The 21,581-nt window shown below is 38.5% G+C and overlaps 1 protein-coding gene across 5 annotated transcripts in view; it reads left to right on the top strand.

Moving 5' to 3' along the window:
• ZC3H14 (zinc finger CCCH-type containing 14) overlaps positions 1-21,455 on the top strand; it is a 41,790-nt gene extending 20,335 nt beyond the window's left edge. The window contains exons 10-17 of one of the 5 annotated variants that reach the window (XM_060004078.1): positions 4,985-5,059; positions 9,727-9,886; positions 10,853-11,085; positions 14,548-14,668; positions 15,573-15,709; positions 16,228-16,316; positions 17,138-17,244; positions 17,732-21,453. In XM_060004078.1, the coding sequence (XP_059860061.1) occupies positions 4,985-5,059; positions 9,727-9,886; positions 10,853-11,085; positions 14,548-14,668; positions 15,573-15,709; positions 16,228-16,316; positions 17,138-17,244; positions 17,732-17,738 (929 nt within the window). In that variant the 3' untranslated portion in view covers positions 17,739-21,453. Of the gene's footprint in view, positions 1-4,984; positions 5,060-9,726; positions 9,887-10,852; positions 11,086-14,547; positions 14,669-15,572; positions 15,710-16,224; positions 16,317-17,137; positions 17,245-17,731 lie in introns of all 5 variants that reach the window. The other 4 variants (XM_060004083.1, XM_060004077.1, XM_060004081.1 and 1 more) reach the window with 4 other exon arrangements.
• The last annotated feature ends 126 nt before the right edge of the window (positions 21,456-21,581 follow it).

Here is a 21,581-nt window from a genome sequence, read left to right as displayed (position 1 = left end):
CATATACTTAATATACCATGTTGGACTGGAATCACTGTGAAAGACTCTTAGTAAAGAGGAGTTTTTGTATTCAGAGAAAACAAGGAAAATTCCCCCTTCGTTCAGCCCACTGCCTTCCTCAGAGGTAAGCACTGCATTTACAGACTGGTGTATGTCTGTAGTCTTGGCATTTTTTTTATATGTATGTACATGTCCATCCTTTCTGTATAGAGTAGAATTATCTGTATATTTATATGTACATATGTATGTCTGTATAAAGGAATTACACCACATGATTTTCTTTGTAACATGTTTTGTTCCATTTAATGTATCATAGAAGTATAATAACCTAGTGATTATGAATACAGGCTCAGGGAGAGAGACCGCTTGCGGCAAACCCGGCTCTGCCACTCACTAGCTGACCTTCACCTTTCTGTGCTCTGGTTTCCCAAGAATATGTGAACTTCCTCTGTTGATGGATATTGACGTTGGAATCTATGGAAGGATCTTTGCTTATTTTGCATTCTAAAGTTGGGCTGGGCCCAACTTTGAAGGGCCCAGGCTTTGAAGCCTCAAATGGCCTGTTTTTAGGCACTTTGTTTCTTTGTGACCCATCCCCTGTTAGAGCACTTTTCTACTTTGCTCACTGAAGTTGTGTTTGCTGCCCAGCTGATTTGCAGGTGGTGCTTGGCTGGGGATTTGCCACTCTTCCTAATATTGACTATACATGTCCTCTGTTAGCTAGTGCTCTTAAAAAAATTCCATGCAACTCTAAAGCCTTGTAAAATTTGAAAATTATTTTCTGTGTAAAGATTTTGAAGAGTTTAGGTTAATTTACAGATGTAATGGAGAAACGAATAAAGATTCTTGTATAAATTTCAGCACTTTTTCTCTGTTCTCTAACTGTGAATGACATCTATTTAACTGGGAAGTCAAAGGCTACAGTTCTTTATACAAATTCTTTTAGAGAGGCTGTGGGGAGTTGTGTTTACTGTCTTGCATCCTTATATTTTGCACAGCTTATTTGTTGGCTTGGTGAGTAAACCAAAGTAAAAACAACCTTTCTCAAACTAAAGCTGTGGAGAGACATCTGTGATCTTGGATTGGAAGACTTTGATATTGTTAAGATGGTGATACTCCCCAAATAGATCTTGAATTCAACTCAATCTTTGTTAAAATCTTTGCTGGCTTTTTTGTAGAAGTTGGCAAGCTGATTTTAAAATTCACATAGAAATGAAAAGGACTTGGAATAGCCATAACTATTGAAAAATAATAAAATTGGCAGACTTATATTTCCCAAGTTCAAAACTTACTACAGAGCTACAGTAATCAAGACTGGCACTGGCATAAGGGTATACATACAGACCAATGGAATCAAATTGAGAATCCAGAAATGAACCAGTATTCTTATGATCAATTTGAATTTCAGTAAGGATGCAAGGACAGTTCATTGGGGAAAGAGCAGTCTTTTCAAAAAATGTTGCTGGACACCTGGATATCCACCTGCAAAAGAATGAAGTTGGACCCTTACCTTACACCATATATAAAAATTAACTCAAAATGTAAGAACTAAAATTATAAAACTCTTAGGAAAAAATAGGTATAACTCTAAATGAGCTTGGATTAGGCAGTGGTTTCTTATGGCACCAGAATCACAAGAAACCAAAGAAAAAAATAGTTAACTTGCACTTCATCAAAGTTAAAAACTTTTGTATTTCAAAAGATACTATCAAGAAAAAGAGAAGACAACCCACAGAATGGGAGAAAATCACATATCTAATAATGATCTAGTATCAAACCAAGGCCAAGTCCTCATTTTCCCTATCTTTAAATTTCCACCATATCTTATATCAGTACAGTTGAATTCCATTATTACCACACATATATATATACATTTTTTTTAAGATTTTTTTGATGTGGACCATTTTTAAAGTCTTTATTGAATTTGTTACAATACTGCTTCTGTTTTATATTTTGGTTTTTTGGCCATGAGGCGTGTGGGATCTTAGCTCCCTGACCAGGGATCGAACCCACACCCCCTGCTTTGGAAGGTGAAATCTTAACCACTGGACAGCCAGGGAAGTCCCATCACCACATGTGTGTGTGTGTGTGTATATATATATAATATATATATATATAATATATATATATATATTATATATATATATATATATATATTTTTTTTTTTTTTTTTTTTGAGGTACGCGGGCCTCTCACTGTTGTGGGCCTCTCCCGTTGCAGAGCACAGGTTCCGGACGCACAGGCTCAGCAGCGATGGCTCACGGGCCCAGCCTCTCCGAGGCATGTGGGATCCTCCCGGACCGGGGCACGGACCCGTGTCCCCTGCATCGTCAGGCGGACTCTCAACCACTGCGCCACCAGGGAAGCCCACCACATATATTTTTAAAGAGATTTGTCTGTGATCATGGGTCCAATTACCCTCCCTATCCTCTCCCTAGAAAGGAAGTGTCAAGTACTGTCCTATTACTATTTTCAAGGGGAAATGAAACTCGATACTAGATAAAACAATTTAAAAATAATCTGAAGCTTGAAAATTATGGGTAATTGATGAAGGGGCAAAAGTACATTAAGTTCACATCATATTCAGGTATGAAGTATGTCATGCTGTTTTATTGCTTAGTTTATGCTTCAGATCTTCAGTGCTCCTCATATGAGGTAAATAATAGAAAATTCTTTGTGTGTCACATGTCTGCTTCCAGCCAATCAGAAGCCAGAATTATTTTGTGTGTAATAATAGGGTTTATTGTTTAGAGAGGAGCTATAAGTAAGACTCACAGGATACAGGGGCCTGCATATTAGGGCTTCTTAGTTGTGGCAAAGAGAACATTGGTCTGGTTTGTTTAGCATTTTCAGATTTACTTTGGAGCTCTGACTCCAGAAATGTACAGCTCTATCTTTTAATTTATAGGTTTTAAAATGTTACTTTTAATACTTCTTAAAGTAACAGCCTTAGTGATTGCTTTTATTTTTGATGAAAGTTTAATGGGCTGTGAAAGAAAAATTACCAAATACTAAGAAGGAAAGAGAATTTTATGAAAATGTCTTCAAGGTTTCCATCACCATCTTTACCAGTTTTCTTTTCACCTGGGCCAATTGACTTAGGTTCTGTAACAAGTTCCTCTTGTTCACTGAGTGAGCTAGACAATATTTCCCAACTTTTAAGGAAAATATCAACTGATATCAGTGAAATTAAAGGGATGAAAGCAGCAATTTTGACAGTGGAAGCAAATCTTCTTGATTTAAATATTAGAGTGTCACAGAATGAAGCAAAAATTTCATCTTTGGAGGTTAAAATGAATGAATATTCAATGTTAATATCTGAATGCAGCAGACAGTTTGAATATCTTCAAGAGGTAGTAGATTTTGAATCACAGTCAGGAACTACTGATGTAAAAATAATTGGCTTCCTTAGAAACATTGAGAAAGGTAAATTCCTAGTATGTGATATCATCGTGTAGTAGTTTTCATATGGAGGCAGCAAGGCACAGAGAACTTGAATTTTTCATGGACCTTTAATGACAAAATCAGACTCTTCTACATGATTTAACTTAGAAGCCTAGACTTTAGAATTCCGTCCATTTTAGTGGATCTCTCTAAAATGATGGTTTGAAAAGGTAGATGAGTATAGAGAGATGAAGCAAAACTTAAAATGTCAGAGAATGGTCCTCTTTCATGTGTCTGTCTTGTGAAATTACTTGGAAATGTATAATTCTTCCATTGTTCACTGTTTATGCTAAAGAGACCTGTTGTTAGTATTTGAATTCCTGTAACCTAATTACACATCAGTTTCCCAAGCTGTCCTACAGGAATACAATTTGACCAAATGATATCTGTATTTCAGGTCAGCTCCTCAGGATTTACTGTGTTTTTAACCATGATAATTTTGAAAGGAATTAACTTTCTTTTTGCACACCACTAAAATGTAATATAATATAATACGTTTTAAAAGAAAATAGCTGATAAAACTTTGGTAGGTTTTAAAATTTTTACTGAAGTTGAATTTTAATGAAACATGATAGTTGGCAAACAGTTGCCAACTTACATGTCGGCACTGAGTGAGCAGACTGTCCTTGTGAAACTGACAGTAATAGATTTACTAAGAATTAGCATGCGTGCGTCTTACTGATATTTCAGTATTTGGAACCCTATCAATTACATTCCCTTGTACACCGTACTGTAACACTTCTGTTCTGAATCAGCAAGTGAGTACCTAGTATCTGCTGAGCACTGGGCTGGGGAGGTTTGGAGAAGTTATGATATTCTCCCATCACTCAAACTGAAGATAGAAAAATCAATTCTGTGTCTCTGTTTTATTTCATTTTGCAGTGTAACTATGAGGAAATTATGAACGTGTTTAAGAAATAATACATACTCTAGCTGAGCATCTTTTCTTACAGGAGATCCAAGTGATTGTTTACATGCTTTGCTGGTTTAGGACCTGGGCTGTAGAGCTCTGAGTGTCTACTTACTTGTTCATTATTCTTTTTGTATCCATCCAAGCCTGTAGTTTGTCTTTTGGGAACTCTGATCAGATAACTCTGGGGTGTTGTTTTGCACTTTTGTGGGTGGGGGATTGACTTATAATGGTGAGAGCCTAGGTGATTGAGAGAAACACTTCTCATGTTGATCTTGCAGTTGGCTGTTGCCTGTCTCCCAGGACGCAAGCTGAGGGTCCTTGCAGCACCTCCCCCTCGCTTTTGCACCCCCTTTTTCTTTAGCACCAGGCTTTATCTCCAATCCAAGGAAACCAGCTTCCAGACAGGGAGAACCATTGCCATTTTTGATTTAACCTGAGTACAGATTTTTGTCTTACAGACCTTTGGTCTATAAATATTATTAAATTGTATTGTTGAAGCTTTAAACTATTTTAAAGACTTTCAATTAAGAACCCAGAAAGATTATTTTGGTCTTAATTTCTGGGAAGCACACGTGCTGGTATTGTTTGTTTTTTAAGCTTAGTGAAGTTTTAAAATTTGTATTCTAGGAACTCAACAGAGGCAATTGTTATCCCGACTGCAAATTGACCCAGTAATGGCAGAAACTCTGCAGATCAGTCAAGGTTGGTAATAATCTTAAATTTTCTTTGTAATCTAGCATTTTTCAGTTGTTATTTCCATTCCTTACACCTCATTTAATGTATCTTGTATGTCTTAGATCCTGCCCTAAGATTCCATATTAAGATCTGTGAAAATATTTTAGGGCCAGGAGATAAGATCTGCATTTTCTTCATGCTATGTGGTGTTTGTATTTTTCACCTCATGCAGAAACTTTCTTCCTTTGATGCCATTTCACCCAGATCCCTGCAAACTGTTGGCTGCTCATGCCCCTGCTTTAGGGACCACTTGAGTCCCTACCCTACTCTCCATCCAAATTTTGCCATTGCCCTGAGCTGCTTTAGTGTCCTCTGGCATGTTCAACATTATCTCCTCACTTGTGCTTCACTTTAGAATCTCATGGCCAGGGCTATACCTAGAGCTTACCATTCTTAGAGCCACCGTAACTTGTTTACCTGTCTCCCTGACCCCCAGCACACAGACAGAAATACCATGGGCTACCTCAGGACTGGGGTGAGTGCCTTATTTATCTTTGTGTTCTCAGTGCCTGGCCCCTGCCAGATGCGTGTAAGTGCCTAATAACTGTCTGCTGAATAAATGAAAGGAGCCATTGGATCCCTGGAATCGTTAATTCAGATCCTGTTTTCTCCTGCATCTGTTTCCTCTAAACCTGCCCAGTGTTGGAAGCTGTGGTCCCTTGACCCCTCCCTGTTGGCTCCTAACTGAATTTTCTTCACCCGTGTTCAGGATTCCACAGTCAGCAACTATATTCCCTGACCCTTCCTGGCCTCTGTCTTAGAAAGGTGTGCTTACTGTCTCTAAGGGTTACCTTTTACCCAGATGCCAGATCCTACTCAGTTGACGAACATCCTGGTGTCGCCACACTTCTGTAGCTTTGGGCTCTACCCTCTTCTGGCTTCTCCCTTCTGTCTATAAAGGTGTTAAGGTTTTCTTCATCCTTAATGTTGCCCTCTCATCTCCCCACATTCCATCCTGCTTTCTACATAAGAGTATTTTCAAAATGTTCGGCAGCTAAGGTCTGTGTATGTTGTATTTGCGTCATCAACTCTTAAACTTTTTTTGTTTCCTTTATTTTTATCCATGATGCGTGTACAATTTGAAGCATCAAGCAGTTCTACAAGGCTTATGAGTTAGTATATCCTTTGCTTACCTCCTATCACGTTTTTTATTTCTGAGAGCCCTTTTGTTCCTGCATATTCCTTTAATTTATTTTTTAACCTACTGATTTTATTTCATATATGCAATACTTTCTCTTATTTCTCTGAAGATATTAAAGGCAGTTTTGGACATTTTCCTCCCCTCCCTCCTTGGTCTTGTTTTCTCCAGGTTGTTTGCTTTGATCACTGTATTTCATGACAGGTTCTCAGATGTCTGAGGATCCTTGGTTGACTTACATTTAAGAGTGGGGCACTTAAAAAGCTGGTTGGTGTTTTGGGTTCATTAATTGGGGGATGAGGTAGGGGGTTTTGACTTTTGAATGTAGATCCTGCAGTGGAGAGTGATTTGTCTTGCCTGTTTACTTTGGGGACACCATGATGTCTGTGTCTTTGGGTCTTTTCTATCAGGTTGGTAAGCTTCTCCAAAGAAAGATCTTTCAAGAAATGGAATGGCTGTCAGGGTTCTGGGAGCTAAGTGGGGACAGGGGGCTGAGGGACGCACCTCAACATTAACTACTATGTAATGTTTACTTAACCCACACGTTTTCAGAATCGTACTTCTTTCAACATGGCTGGCATTCATTGGTCCAGAAACCCTCTCTGTTTTTACCTTTTCAGGAGTCTAAAGCTCCACTTTTCTCTAAGAGAGAAGTGGTCAAAGGTTACCAGGAAATCTAACTGATTTTTAAAACTAATAGTATATACCTTTAGTTAATTTTGTTGTGGCACCTTTCTGTCAGAGACCATGATGCTTCATCATAAGCTTACCTAGCAATGATCGATGGGAAAGCACATCTCCAATTATTCCAAGTATCTTTAATATAAAGGTTAGGGGAATAGGTGTGGTAAGGATCAGAAAAGAAGAAAACAGATAAATAAAAGAGAAATGGACACTTGAACCCACTTCTGTTGTACCCTGTTTTCTCCCAACCCCTTCCCAGGGTCCCCTGTGCTGCCACTTTCTTAGCCTTTGAAGAATCTTGGGATCCACATTAGATTGCTTTATTATTGGCTTACGATTCTGCTTTTCGAGATCTACTAAGTTAGTTTTCTACTTTCAAAATATGGTTATCTCTTCTTTTACAATTATTTTCTCTGTGAGTTTTTAAAAAAATTAACCCTTTAATTGACATTTTATTAGAGTTTCAGGAGGAAACAATGCGTGGGTTCAGCCTGTGGTCTTTACCCAGAAGATGTCACTAACTCTCCCATCTGTCTGCCCTACTTGACCCAGGCTGCTCTCGTGAGTCTTGCAGAGGTGACCAGTGGCTCGTGTGGAGTGTATAGCTCTGTTTTCTGTGCACAGTTCTCTAAACTCTGTGGTGTGTGGCACTTGAGTTCCAATGTTTTCTTCCATCTTTGATCCTTTGGCTTCCAGGACTTCACTCTCTCTCTGTTTTTCTACTAATTCCTTTTCATTCTCCTTCAACTCCCCTTCTCCGCTACTGCCCCTTAAAATGTTAACTTTATCCTTTGTCGTGCCCTCAGCATTATTTCCATCTCTACTGTATTCTCCCAAGATGCAGACTAGTAGAACTGCTGTGCCTCAGAAAGAACAGGGCGGTGAGAAGGGGCAGCAGCCCGTGGACTGAACTGCGGCCCTCCTGTTGCTATAGCTCTGAGAGCTCAGTAAACCATCTGAGAGCTTGGAATTGCAAAGTGGTCGTCTGTAACATGGAGGAAAACCTGCTTCCCAGGCTCCCTGTGAGGATTCAGTGAGAAGACGGCAGCGCCAACTATGTGCAGTTTATTAAATGTCCTCATTTCACCTTCAGCTTCGACTCCGCTTCTCTTACTTCTCTCCCCCTCCTGATAGTCTCGAATCTGAATTTTCAACTTCTTTCTAAACACCTGAGTGTCCCACAAAATCCTCAAACTAAAGAAATCTAAAATTGAAATTTATCTTTGCTCTCTTTTAAAACTGTTCTTTCTCCTGTCCTGCTTCAAGGACAAGCCTCTCTTCCTACACTTGTCTTACTGTTTCTCCTGCCCTTGCAGGGGAAAGCAGGTTTGCCTCCTTCCTGGGACAGTAGTTGAAAATGCATCTGCTGTGAAGTCTAGTGCCAATTCGAGTGTGGAATGTGTCTCCTCTTCCTCTGACGTGTGTGAGGAGAGGACAAAGGGTGAGAATCTGGTATTTCGGAGTCTCTCCGTCTCTCTTGGGAAGAAGCCTCATAGCTGAGATCTGGGACTCCAGTCCATTCCTGCCACTGTGTTTTTCCAAAAACCAACTTGCTCATGTCACTTCCCTACTTAGAAAACTCTCTGGATTACTTACTTCTTCTAGACCAGATTCCAAACTCATTGGCACATACAAGATCCTTTACGCCTCAGCCTTCTTGCCACTTACCTACTCAGCCCTCCGCATACCCCTCCAGTCACACCACGTTTCTCACCGTGTCCCTAGGAGAGCCCCTGCCTTTCTCCAGTGACTCTACCTGAAATGCTCTATTCTCCAGTTCTCTCTCCCTCTTAGTTTATTCCTGATCATTCCTTTAATACCTGCTTCAAATGTTCATCCTCTGTAAGCTTTTTTCTTTTCTCTGTAAACTTTTCCTTGATTTCCCAGCCGGAGTAGGTTACTTTGTATTCTCCCAACACTTTGTTCATACCTCTTTTGGATCACCTTTTGGGGCATGCTGTTCTGAAATTATGTATACGTCTATTTTTCTATTTTTTCTTTGTGTACCTAGCACAGTGCTCTCACATGTTCAGTTTGTTCAGTGAATGAACGTGAATAAATATCCTGTGAATTTTGGTTTCTGTTATTTCCCTGGTAATTTTAAGAGAATTGTGACTTACTAACTTCATTCTGTTGATTGCCTATTGATAGGTCAACCAACTGCATCCTGGGCTCCAGGGCTTGGTGTATTGTATAAAGTAGTTTAGCTTAAAAATCATATCGTAGATGATGTGATCTGTGGCTGCTTATATTAAAGGTCAGTTTTCCTTGCTGTATTTTTAACAATGTCAGTTCATCTTAGAATTCCCTTTCAAAGTAGTCCATCTACAACCAGGCAGAAATTATGCCAGTTGTATTCTTTTCATCAGGGTATGTTCTGCTCTGTAAGTGTGCAAAATGAACAAAACAGATTTTAGAAAGATTGTTTTTTTTAAAACAGCCTTGGTATCATTCTAGGGTGCATTAAGAGTCTCTATTCTTTATGTTTTTAGAAAATATTGTTGTACTTAAGTAAGTTTTATTGTTAATAATATCCCATTAGATGCCTCATGGAAGAACCTTTCTATACTGTAGGCAGGAAGTGTTCATTAGAATGCCTTGATAATATGCTGTATGAGGAAAGGAAAACTTGACTTCTTTGAAAAGATGTTTGGCATAGAATTGCAGCCTTATTCCTGAGTAGAACCATTGTAATTTTCCTTTGAAAATAATTACAAATATATAAAAGATTGACATTCTTCTCACGTGTGTGATGTTGGGAATGCAAGGTATATTCAAAAGTAAACATTTGTGGCCAATTTTTTTGGCTCAGATTACTATGACATGGAATCCATGGTCCATGCAGACACAAGATCATTTATTCTGAAGAAGCCAAAGCTGTCTGAGGAAATAGTAGTGGCACCAAACCAAGAGTCGGGGATGAAGACTGCAGATACCCTTCGGGTACTTTCAGGACACCTTATGCAGACACGGTAGATGGTTTCTTTTTCTTGTGTAGCTAATTTGTGTTGATTAGAAGTGGAGGTCAACCTTTAGTTCCCAGCTTCCCCCCTCCCCATCCTAGCCCCCAGTGTAGAGTGCTTTATTGATTCTGTAGTTAGGCCATGTATCATAAGGCACATCCAGTTTTCAAAAACTCCAGTTCATCTTTCTTATTCAGAAATCCATTATCCTGCAAATAAGTCAGTATATGATTTAGCTCTTTTCTTAAGAGATCCTTAAGAATCTTAAGAGGGGCTTCCCTGGTGTCGCAGTGGTTGGGAATCCGCCTGCCAATGCAGGGAATGTGGGTTCATGCCCCGGACCGGGAAGATCCCACATGCCGCGGAGCCTGTGCGTCTGGAGCCTGTGCTCCTCAGCGGGAGATACTGCGATGGTGAGAGGCCCGCACAAAAAAAAAAAAAAAAAAGAATCTGAAGAGATTCTTTTCTTTATGCACATTCAGGAAATGAAATTTAAAAAGCCAGGTGATCAAAATCAGGAAGTCTAACCAGAGAGTTAGCAGATTGGGTTGGGGTGATTATTTCCTTAGATAATGGACTGAATGTTCTGTAAAGAAACAAACATAGAGTTAATAAAATCAGTGTAAATATAGAACTGCTGGCTCTGTGTTCTGAGCATAGATGCTGGTTTCTCCGTTTATTTCCATTTGACCCTATGAAGGTCAAACGGATGCCAGGGGTCAGGGTTGAGGGGAGATTGCCCTGAGAGCAGCCTGAAGGGTCGGTGGTGTTGATGCTGCAGTGATTGGCCGTAGTCATTGTGTGTTAGCAGGAATCCACTGATGCTGTACCTGTAAGTCCTACCAAGTCTTTTTTGTTAATGAAGAAACCGCAAACCAAGGAAGGGACTGATAATTCTGTTGAAGAGCACTCTAGGAGGCTTGGCTTTTTGTGCGTGTTTCCCTAATTCTATGGTATTTTCTATCTGTCTGGCAGAGATCTTGTACAACCAGATAAACCTGCAAGTCCCAAGTTTATAGTGACGCTGGATGGTGTCCCCAGCCCCCCAGGATACATGTCAGATCAAGAGGAGGACATGAGCTTTGAAGGAATGAGACCCGCACACCACACTGCAGCCTCACACGAGGGACTCGCGGGTCTCCTCCACCCACAGCAGTTGCACTTGCTGAGCAGGCAGCTTGAGGACCCAGATGGTAGCTTTACAAACGGTGTGTTGGGAGCTCAGACTTTCCCTTCTCAGGGTGCTGTCATTGTGAAGGATGTCTTTGACATGTTTCTCAACCTTGAATGAATATTGGTTGTAGGCCTTGCTTTTATTTATAATTCAGTAGTGGCCTTTTTCCTTCTCTCAGACAAAATGACCAGTTAAATTTGAGACTGTTTGTCCCTTATGTGTTCCATAAGTGGGCTGTTATTCCAGTGCTAAAATGGAGTTCAGCCATGGAAGCCAAAAAATACCTCTTCAATATACTTGTTAAAGGATGAACCATCGTTCTTGGTGCCTTGTTTACCTTTTTTTCCCATTTAGAAACTATACTTGTTACTTTCCACTTGAACCAGCAGTAGTCTCTCGTAATTAGCTTGACAGAAAAGTCAATTTGGATTTCGATGCTATTTCTACCTCAGTGAAATTCCCTTGAAAGGAGTTTCTCACCTAATCTGTCAAAATACTTCTTGGAAGTTTAGAAAAGACCTTATGTTTAAATTAATTGATATAGAGGCATAGTAGTTACTGGAAATCAGGTGAACTCAGTTCAGATAGCAGCATGCTTTTAGGCATTTCTTATCAGTGCTTCTCTCACTGGACACCAGTGGCAGGTGCAGTGCCACTGAGCATTTTCATTCATGCTAGAGAATGATAATCATGCTCCTCATAGCTTGTAAAAATTTTAGGGACACCTTCATTGGCAGGGGAGACAGTTACTGAATCTTAAATATGAAGAGTATCAAAGAAAAAACAATAATGGGTTTTGATATTTTTGCAAAGTAATCCTCTTTTGGTAGAGATACGAAAATGTACCAAATACCTTTTTCAGTCGCTAAAAATAGCCTTCAGGGGGAGATCATGACTGAGCAAAGGAGATGGTGCTGTTATCTTTAACTGAGGGCTTTTTCTGCTGTGAGTCAGTAGTGTAGTGTCATGGTTTTGATTGGTGGAGGGAGTTGAAATATTTGACCTTTCTTTGAAAGGAAGAAAAGTTGTACATGTTAACCAAGGTGGTAAGAACTATAGTAATCAGGCAGTCCAGATTTCTTGATCCTGTATATATTTGTCTAAAATAAGAGAAGATTCTGGTGTTTTTAGTACTTTGGTTTTCAGTTTGGTAGTTTAATTTTTGGTGTGTTAGGGTCTAATTTTGTTTAAATGTAGATGTCCACGTTAGGCTTTATTGGTATACGTGTCATAGCAGTGACAATCTAAATAACATGTTAGTAGAAATTCTTGCCTGGGTTACACAAGTGCTGTGGCCGTTATGGAGACAACTGTGATGAGTGGTGAGCCTTCTTTACCATTGCTTTGATCTGGGACTCTCAATTTTTCATGGCTGCTCAAAGATGAAGCTTTGTAATGGTAGTTAGGACATAAGTGAGGCTGGAAAAACTCCACAAAGAGGCTCTGGTCTCTCTTGCTCTCCACCTCCAAGTAGGGAGGTTGAAACTTGGTAATTGCTTTTGGTGGCTTCTGTTGAGTGTTTCAAGGAGGCCCCCAACAGCAGCATATGTTTCAAGCCGCTCCTACTGGCCTTCTATGGCAGCACAGATTTTATAGCTTGCAATAAAAAGTGAATTTGCCTCTTAAAACTTAAATAGGAAGAGTTTTAATAGCTTATGAAGTAAATGTTAGGGAAAACCAGCATTGTGACCTTTGTGTATATATGATGTAATTTTTTCATCAGAAAGATAAAGTTTCCTTGTAAAGTGTTTAACTTCTTTAATATTGCTCATGAGATCTAGCAACTTTACTCCATTTTCCAGCCAACCTGCTCTTGGGTATTCTCTTAACTTCTTTCACATGGTCTGCATTCTCATGTATATGGGTTTAAAGTATGTTCTTTAGGAGGGGATGGTAAAACATATTTTCTCTGCAGGAGTTACACACAAAAAAATTTAAAAGTGGAGAAAACTCCTCCTTCCAGACTATCATATTGGATACTTTTATATCCTGGAGCTAAATAATAAATTTTACTGTTTTTAAAGTAGCATGGAAAATTCGTCAGGCACAGTCCTGATAGCTGTCTGATTATGCTCCTAGCTGGGCTTCAGGACGGGATTTGTGTGCCTTGTTCTCCTTCATGAAGACCGAGGTTGGGTCACTACAACAATGAGTACTCCTGATACTGGCTGTTGCGTTGTTTGGTTTTGATTGGTTGCCTGTTTTACATTCTTCTTTCCATTAAATCATGAAATTCTTAAGGAAGACATTATTTTCTCTTGGTATAGATGAGGAAACAGTTGTTCAGAGATGTTGGATAACACATGCCCAAAGTGTCTAGTTCAGCCAGTAAGTGACAGAGCCAAATTGCAGCTGCAGGAGGACTAGGTGATGTGCTTGAAGTGCTGTTTGCTTTGATGAACATGAATACGAACCATAATATGTAACACCCTTGATTCTTTGTTTTTTTGGCTAGGGTGTCTTGGGCCAGAAGCTGGCAGCTTATGGCCTTCAGGTGTAATTTTATTTGGTTTATTCTGTGTTTTAAGTTTCAATTAGTTGCTAGCATTTAAAATTTAGATCTCATAGGGGAATTTCTTGGCAGTCCAGTGGTTAGGAGTCTGCACTTCCACTGCAGGGGGCATGGGTTCGATCCCTGGTTGGGGAGCTAAGATACTGAATGCCGCACAGCCTGGCCAAAAAATAAAATAAAATTTAGATATCATATAAAAAGGTCTTTGGCTTCCTGAATTGGGAGGCAGTCTGGCAACACTAGTTCCATTTTCCCACGTCATAGTAGTTGACATTGTATCTGGGACATGGCCTCCTGAGTGGAGCGGCAGTGAGCGCCATGGGTGGTCACACACAGCTCTTTGGGCTGCTCTTCCGAACCTCTGTTTCCTCCAAGAGGCTTTCTGCCATTTGATCACCTTACACCCAGCCAGCCTCACTCTGTTAGGTGATCTGCCAGGTCCCTGTAGGTTATGACATTTGTGACTCATTTTAAGCAAAAATCTTTTCTTCCCTTTATACATTGATGTGAAGTTATCACCTGGACTTAGAAAACTGCACATACCTCAGCGAGTGGGAACACTTGTATTGAGACACTTATCATCTTAACCTGAATATGAGAATTAGTTCACATTTTTTATCACCTGGTGTGCTCAGTTCTCATTTCATTTTATTGGCTCCCTATTTGACATTCTTTCCTGTTTTATACTTAATTCAGCTGAAATAATTTTGAGAGAATTTTTCGGTGAGAACTTGGCTCTAGTTGCAGCATCACTGTCCACTTTACTCTTCACAGTGAAAACCGTAGTCTACTTCCTAGTAATCTTTTATAGGATTCTAGTATCCGTGTTAATCAAATTAATTGGACTCATTTATTTTGTGTAACTTATACACGTAGAAGAACATAAGATTGTAAGACTGGGTTTTGAGGGAAATTTATTAAAGGTGCCATGTCCCTGAATTGATCAGAATTAATGAGATCCTTTTAATTTGTTTCCCTTTGTAGCTGAGATGAGTGAACTGAGTGTGGCACAGAAACCAGAAAAGCTTTTGGAGCGCTGCAAGTACTGGCCTGCCTGTAAAAATGGGGATGAGTGTGCTTACCATCATCCTGTGTCGCCTTGCAAGTGAGTAGCAGCGCACTAATTCTGTTTTCAGGTTAATTCTAGATACAGCTGACTTTTGTTTGTTCTTTTCTGTGGACAAGTTTGAGTTCTACAACTAAATGCAGCAGTGATACTTACTCCGGCGCTCGCAGGACAGCATTCGCTTGTGTCTGTGTGTATTTGGTGGCGGAGGTAGGAGGAGGCTTCTTTGGGCCTCATACCTTGAGATACTGAAATTCCTGGGTTTCCTTGAGGATTCTGTACACTTAAGGAGATGGGTATATGGTAACCGCCCCAGTTTGCATTGTGTTCACACACAGATTTTAAGACTTTGGGGAAAAAATTAGTTAATAGGTAATGAGAAAATATTCTGGACTTCAGTATAATTTTTGCTTGCTAGCTGGCTGGTTCTGTGGAGTGAGCTTTGAGAGATGAATTTTTTTTTTTTTTTGGTCCTGTAGGTGGAATCTCATCATGTTTTAACTTTAAGGAAATTTTGATGTGAGAATTTTATGGATGTGCATATAGAGGGAGACCATAGGATGTCTCATTTTTTTTTTTCCTCATAGTATGGTGCCTTGCATATATGTTGTGCTCACATAAATTGAGTTTACTCCATACAGTGTTACATAGACCTTAATTAGAGAGTAAGTGGTGTTTCTTATTATCACAAAAAACCCTTCTACCTTTCATGGTGGCTTGGCTTGAGTTGAATTACCAATTACCCCAGGCTTTGGAATAGACAGTTGTGTCCTGTTTTGATATCTGGCATCATTTAGAAACGGAGTTTCCTTTTTTTTCTGTTACTTCTGTGTTTCTCAAAACAAGTAGTGATGAAATTAGGAGTATAATGGACTCTCTCTACGAAAAACTAGTAATGCATTGAGGAGATTAAATGTGAGTAATATGTCTTTTTGTTTTATAGAGCCTTTCCCAATTGTAAATTCGCTGAAAAATGTTTGTTTGTTCATCCAAATTGTAAATATGATGCAAAATGTACTAAACCAGAGTGTCCCTTCACTCATATGAGTAGAAGAATTCCAGTACTGCCTCCAAAACCAGGTTGGTGACTTTGTGCCCTACTACATTTGGGTGAAAAATGACATTTTGTGACTATAAACTGAATTAAAAAGAAAAACAAGGAATAGTTTCAGAAATCATTGTGCCATAATCAGTTATTCTAACTAATCTTTAAAGAACAAGTGTACCCATCCTATAGTATTCTAAAGTTTTTTTGTTTTTTTTTTTTGTGGTACGCGGGCCTCTCACTGCTGTGGCCTCTCCCGTTGCGGAGCACAGGCTCCGGACGCGCAGGCTCAGCGGCCATGGCTCATGGGCCCAGCCACTCTGCGGCATGTGGGATCTTCCCGGACTGGGGCACGAACCTGTGTCCCCTGCATCGGCAGGCAGACTCCCAACCACTGTGCCACCAGGGAAACCCTAAAGTATTTTATTTTAACTAATGAATATATAAATCTTGTGTTTTAACTTAAAAGTGGGTCCCATAAAAATATCAGCAGACTGCATTAAAAATTATTTTGCCAAATAAATTTCACCTTTGTCCTTATTTTTGTCAGCAGTTACAACACCAGCACCACCTTCTAGTAGTCAGCTCTGCCGTTACTTCCCTGCTTGTAAGAAAATGGAATGTCCCTTCTATCATCCAAAAGTAAGAACTTTAATTTTCCCAAAAATGAATTTAGTGGTAACTTCTCAATTCTGAGCTTGTAAGGTCACTAGCAAACTATACTGTCTTCCTTCCCCCAGCCCCCAACGTTTAACATTTTTGTTAGAGTTCATGTTATGGTTTTTAAGATCTTTAAGTTATTCCTTAGTTGTCCCTGAGCCCGCGTCTGGCCCATTAGGCTAAGCTGTCTGAACCGATTTAATGTCAGTAGCCTAATCTCTTAGGAGAATGAAGCTCACTTTCGCCGGTCACTTTCCATTCTTCTTTGCCCCTGTGTGTGTTCCCCCTCCCGCAGCCCCCATGCCAGAACTGAGATGATGAAATCCACAAGTATTTAATGATACCATCCATACTTCTACCGTGGTTTTAATTGTCTGGGTACTAAAGATTGGTTGATGTGTCTCCAGCTGTTTAGTTGCTCAGCATGAATCATCTTCTCTTTGGCATAGCAGTCTGGAAACCGTACAAAAGGCCTTTACTTCCCCAACTGCAGTTGGGCACAGATGGGGGTAAAATATAAGGGATGTTGAGCAGTATGTGCAAGGTGGTTAGTACATTGATGAGAGGCAGTTTGTATTACATACTAAAGTCCCTTTTGAAACTTAACTTGCTGTTATTCTTTCATTAGGATTTTGTGTCTTGGTGGGGGTCCATTTTTCAGGGCTTCAGTGGTGTATTAAAGCGGAAGTTGCAGATCATCTCTGCTGCCCCATTAACCTTATGGTGGGCTGGTTACTGTCATCTCAGATTGCTGTGTTTTTTGTATTAGCTTTGCAGATGCTGAAACTATTCTCTCTCCTTAGCACTGCAGATTTAACACTCAGTGTACAAGACCTGACTGCACATTTTATCATCCCACCATTACTGTACCACCACGACATGCCTTGAAATGGATTCGACCTCAAACCAGGTAAAGGTTAACATCAGTTTTTCTAATGTCATTTCAAATGCTTTTCTAGTATCTAGTTTCTTAAATTTATAAGCATACAAATTTGGGGGAAACTTAATCACTTTGGTTTTTCTCTGCTGTTCAATTAAGGGTCCTTTGGAAAAATAATCTACTACATAAACCAAATTTTGTTCCATTCAGCAGTTGCTTGTTTACCTAGATCATCTCCACATCAGATTTTTCTTTAACTTCTGAACATACTATGTGAACATAAACTTAAGGCCTTCAAGAGTTATACTGCTTACAAATCTCACATCAGTTTTCTTAGACATTAGTAATTGTAAAACATTGAAAGTAAATTTCAAAATATTTTTACTGTGGCCTGTAAATTTAAATGCATATGTTAGTATTAGAACCAAATATTCATTGTCTGAAAAAACACAACTTCTCTTAACTGATGTTAATTAAAGCAGTTAATTGAAAAAATTTTTGGTTTTTTTTTATTCAGTGAATGACACCCAGTCCTACTTGGCAGAAGACTGTGGAGTTTGAAAGTTTCCATTACTGATGAAAGACATTCTACAGAATTTGTCAAATCTTTGAAACTTGGAATATATTGCTTTCATAATAATGAAGTTTATTGCCTATCTGAAGTGTCTAATTTTTCAAGTTTGTACGTTTATTAAGTGATTTTAACATTGGGTGTTTTTTTTGTTGTTTTGTTTTGACTATGGAAAGATAGTTTCAGGAGAAGATGAATTCTATTAAAACATTTGAGGCATGTTTGTGTGTGAAACTGCTGTGTTCAAGTATCAGCATTTACAATGTTGGTGATATCATTGTTAGTACTGATAATCCAGTTTCAGGCTACAGCGTTGCTATGTGTGTAGAGAGATGTATGAGGGCATTGTCCTTCTTCCAAAAGTTGGATTGCTGTTTTCTTTGACTCTGAAAACAGGAGTGGCCCAAAGTGTTGAGGTGGCTTAAGACAGTTATTCAGCCTGACTTTTAAAGTGAATTTAGTATGAAAAACATGATAACACAAGCTTCTTGGGTTGACTGCTGCTTTGGTAAATGGTTCCCAAATATCTCAGTCCCTTGCTTTCTGAGAAAGGATGAGTGAGCTGGGGCGTGTAGGGTGAAACAGTTGGAATGGCAAGGGCAAAAAATAGGAACAGTTCCTTAAAATGCCTTCATTTACTGTTAACATATGTTTTTTAAATAAATATTTTGGGATCTACATTATCACAAAATTATACAAAATATTTTTTACAAGTATATACATAAGGTATCAGAACAAACTTTAAACTCACAAGGTTATAGCTATACATATATATTCTCACATTCTGAAAAATAACATTCTAAGAAGTAACTAACTCCACAGAAAATATAGTTACTACTGAAGATAATTTTTTAAATGTAAAAGTTAGATTTTTTTAAATGACTGACAGACTGTATAATTACAGAGATCAGATGGGTAAACTGCAAAATAGGACTAAACTTTTGGAATACTGAATGAAAATAGGCTTTTGTATATGTGGTTTTAAAACTGTTAAGGCAAGAAGTGTCCAATGCTTTAGAATTAAATAACGGATCACTGATTTTAAAGATGATGTAGTTTTTTAAAAAAGTAAAGCTAAAAGTTGGTTAGAAAAGAGTTAATGCAAAAGGGATAGTAAAGACTCAAAATATTCTCAGGACCAAATTAAACTATTAAAAAAAAAGTTCATTGACTTGCTTAGTCATATACCCAAGGGATAATAAAACTACGTATGTAAAAGTCCACGTTTCAGAGCCTAAAACCAGCAGCCTTGTGGCCATCTCTTTTCCATTGAGAGAAGAAAGAATTATCCAGTTATTAAAGTTGCACTTAAAGTCTTTCTTTTAAGTTGCACTTTGCTGTGCTTATAAGACTTGAAACATTAGAAAAAGACAGTGCACACAAGAGCATGCATAAAGCTATCAATCATGTAGTTAGTTAGGCTTGGGTGAAATGAATGACAATTCCACTTCATTCTAAAAAGTTTTCTTCATTGAATTGAAGGTATTTTTTCATTCCAGTGTTAACTTACTTGAGATGCTTTACATCTGTGCAGAAGAAATTTGATTTAAATTGTATTTCCAGAAATTTAAGCAGACTTTTTAGTATCATTACTTATAAATGGAGTATAGTTGCATTCTCATAATTTCACTGTAAAGAACGTAACTGGGAAACAAGAGCTTAAAGTGGTTTTAGTTCAGCCATTTTACAGGGAAATAAAAACATGCTAAAATCAGATTGTTTTTTTGCTATTTAATAGACACAGCCTGGAGACACATTTAAGAGTTTTTTCCTTCAGTTGCTATGGTTTATGGGCAAGCTAAGGTTGACTCTAAAATATCTGTTGGGTAACTTGGTCCAAAATGAACCATCATCGAAAAAGATCACCAAAAATAAGGGAACAGACGTGGCTAGCATTCCACAATGGAACCAGGGTGCAGAGGGTGCTCTGGCATGCATCTGCCAGAAACAGGACTAAAGGTGCTAGGAGAAGGCTCAGGTTACAAATTCGGGAGTTTAGTCAAATACTGCACACAGAAGTAATTCTCTGGGTTAAAAAAACATAGGTCATAATCTACATGGCCTACTGTGGTTATTCACCTTCCCGTAGTTGATGGCTGCTATAAGCAAGGTGGCTGTGGGATGACTACTTAAAATCAACGTGACCTTTAATCGGGAAACTGACAACAGTGATTCAGGCTGGCTTATCAGGTTGGCCACTGGGAAGAACAAAAATGCAGTGGAAGCAATTTTATCCTATATAGTTTATTTGCTTAAGGTTATAGTTGAGTTTCTACCCGCACTGTAAAGGAACTGGAATTTCTCTTTAGCCAAAAGCAGGTGAACTTGATTCAGACGGAAAATTTGAAACTGCAACAGCCTCAAAAATAGAGGGAGAGGAGAGTGTGGTTCATGGGAATTTTTTGCTCTAATTTATTGGCTGCTCCTTTATAATACACGTGAATAGAAACTTAATATTAGTGTTTTCTCAAATTGGGCTTAGTTTAGGAGAATCCATTGATAAGAAAAATGAAAGAAAATGACCTTAATGTTTCAAGCTTCTTAACAAACACCCCAATCAGTCCTTCAGACACAGCTATTCAGAGCTTTAAAACTGGCCAGGTTCAATCACTGCTTAGGCTTTCCATGATAAAATTCAGCCATATCTGTTTTTAATATTTACAAGGTGTTGCACATAGAAAACAGATTTCCAGAAACCTGAAGAAGGGGTCTATTACGCTACGAAGATATTTAACACATTAAAGTAAAAATTATAGGACCAAAAGAGCATCTTAAACTTCTTCATACTTAGAAAAATATATTTTTAAATAGCAGTCTGCATAACTTCCAGTCTTCAGGAAACTACAGATAAGCTAAACAGCAAGTTCCTGAATGGCAAGTACTGATCTTTGGCAGCATTTAAAGTGAATAGGAGTAAAGATCTAAGAGTTCAGCCCCAATCCACCAAAAAGGAATTTTTATAGACAAGTTTTACAAGTGGACCTATCTTCATTCCTTTTGAAGTCAGCCGATGGGGTGACATACATCTAACTAAACAAGTTTTTCCAATAGAAAAAAAAGGCTATAAAAATTTTATTTCAAGAGTTAACTAAACTGTATAACTTCGTAAATGTGAACTTAACGCTTTAGTTTACATGTTAAACAATGTTTCTATTAGACTACATCTTTAAATACTCAGTATTCTCTGCCAGTTAAATACTATTGCTATATAAAACCTTAAACTGTACACCACTGGAAATGACTGTTCATCATACTGCTTTTTCATTAATGAGGCCATGATCATATTTTACTCTTTCAATTATAGGGATGAATTCTGAACACAAGATTGACAGCTCAAAAATGAAAATGTAGCGATCATACACTACTAACTTTGGATTTGTTCCTGAATTTAAAATTTCCAGGAGAAAAATGTCCCTTATAAACAGGACTTTATTAATGCTTAAGAAGCATCATGTTCTCCAGTAAAGCCTGTGTGTGTTTTCTTAGGGAAAATAATGTTTGCCTTTTAAAACCTGTGATCCTTTAGGGTGATGGTGTATTTCCTTATGTGAACACAAGGATAAAATATTTTATTAAACAGTTGAAACTTGAAAATAAAATATAAATTCTAAAAAGAAAAAGCTTTGCTAAAAAGAGGAAGAAAATTATCCAAGTTGGATTTTTAAGGTTTTGGTTCATTTCTTTGAGGAGCACTGTCTCCCAAACCTCCCCAGGAAGTCTGCCAAATCTGCATCCTCCCTAAAATGGGGGGTGGCTTTTACCATCAAATAGTTATTCAGTCCCTCCTTGAAATGTA

This window comes from Delphinus delphis, chromosome 2 (assembly GCF_949987515.2).
Source record: "Delphinus delphis chromosome 2, mDelDel1.2, whole genome shotgun sequence".
Classification (NCBI taxonomy): Eukaryota; Metazoa; Chordata; class Mammalia; order Artiodactyla; family Delphinidae; genus Delphinus; species Delphinus delphis.
This window is presented reverse-complemented; position numbering and strand designations above follow the sequence as displayed.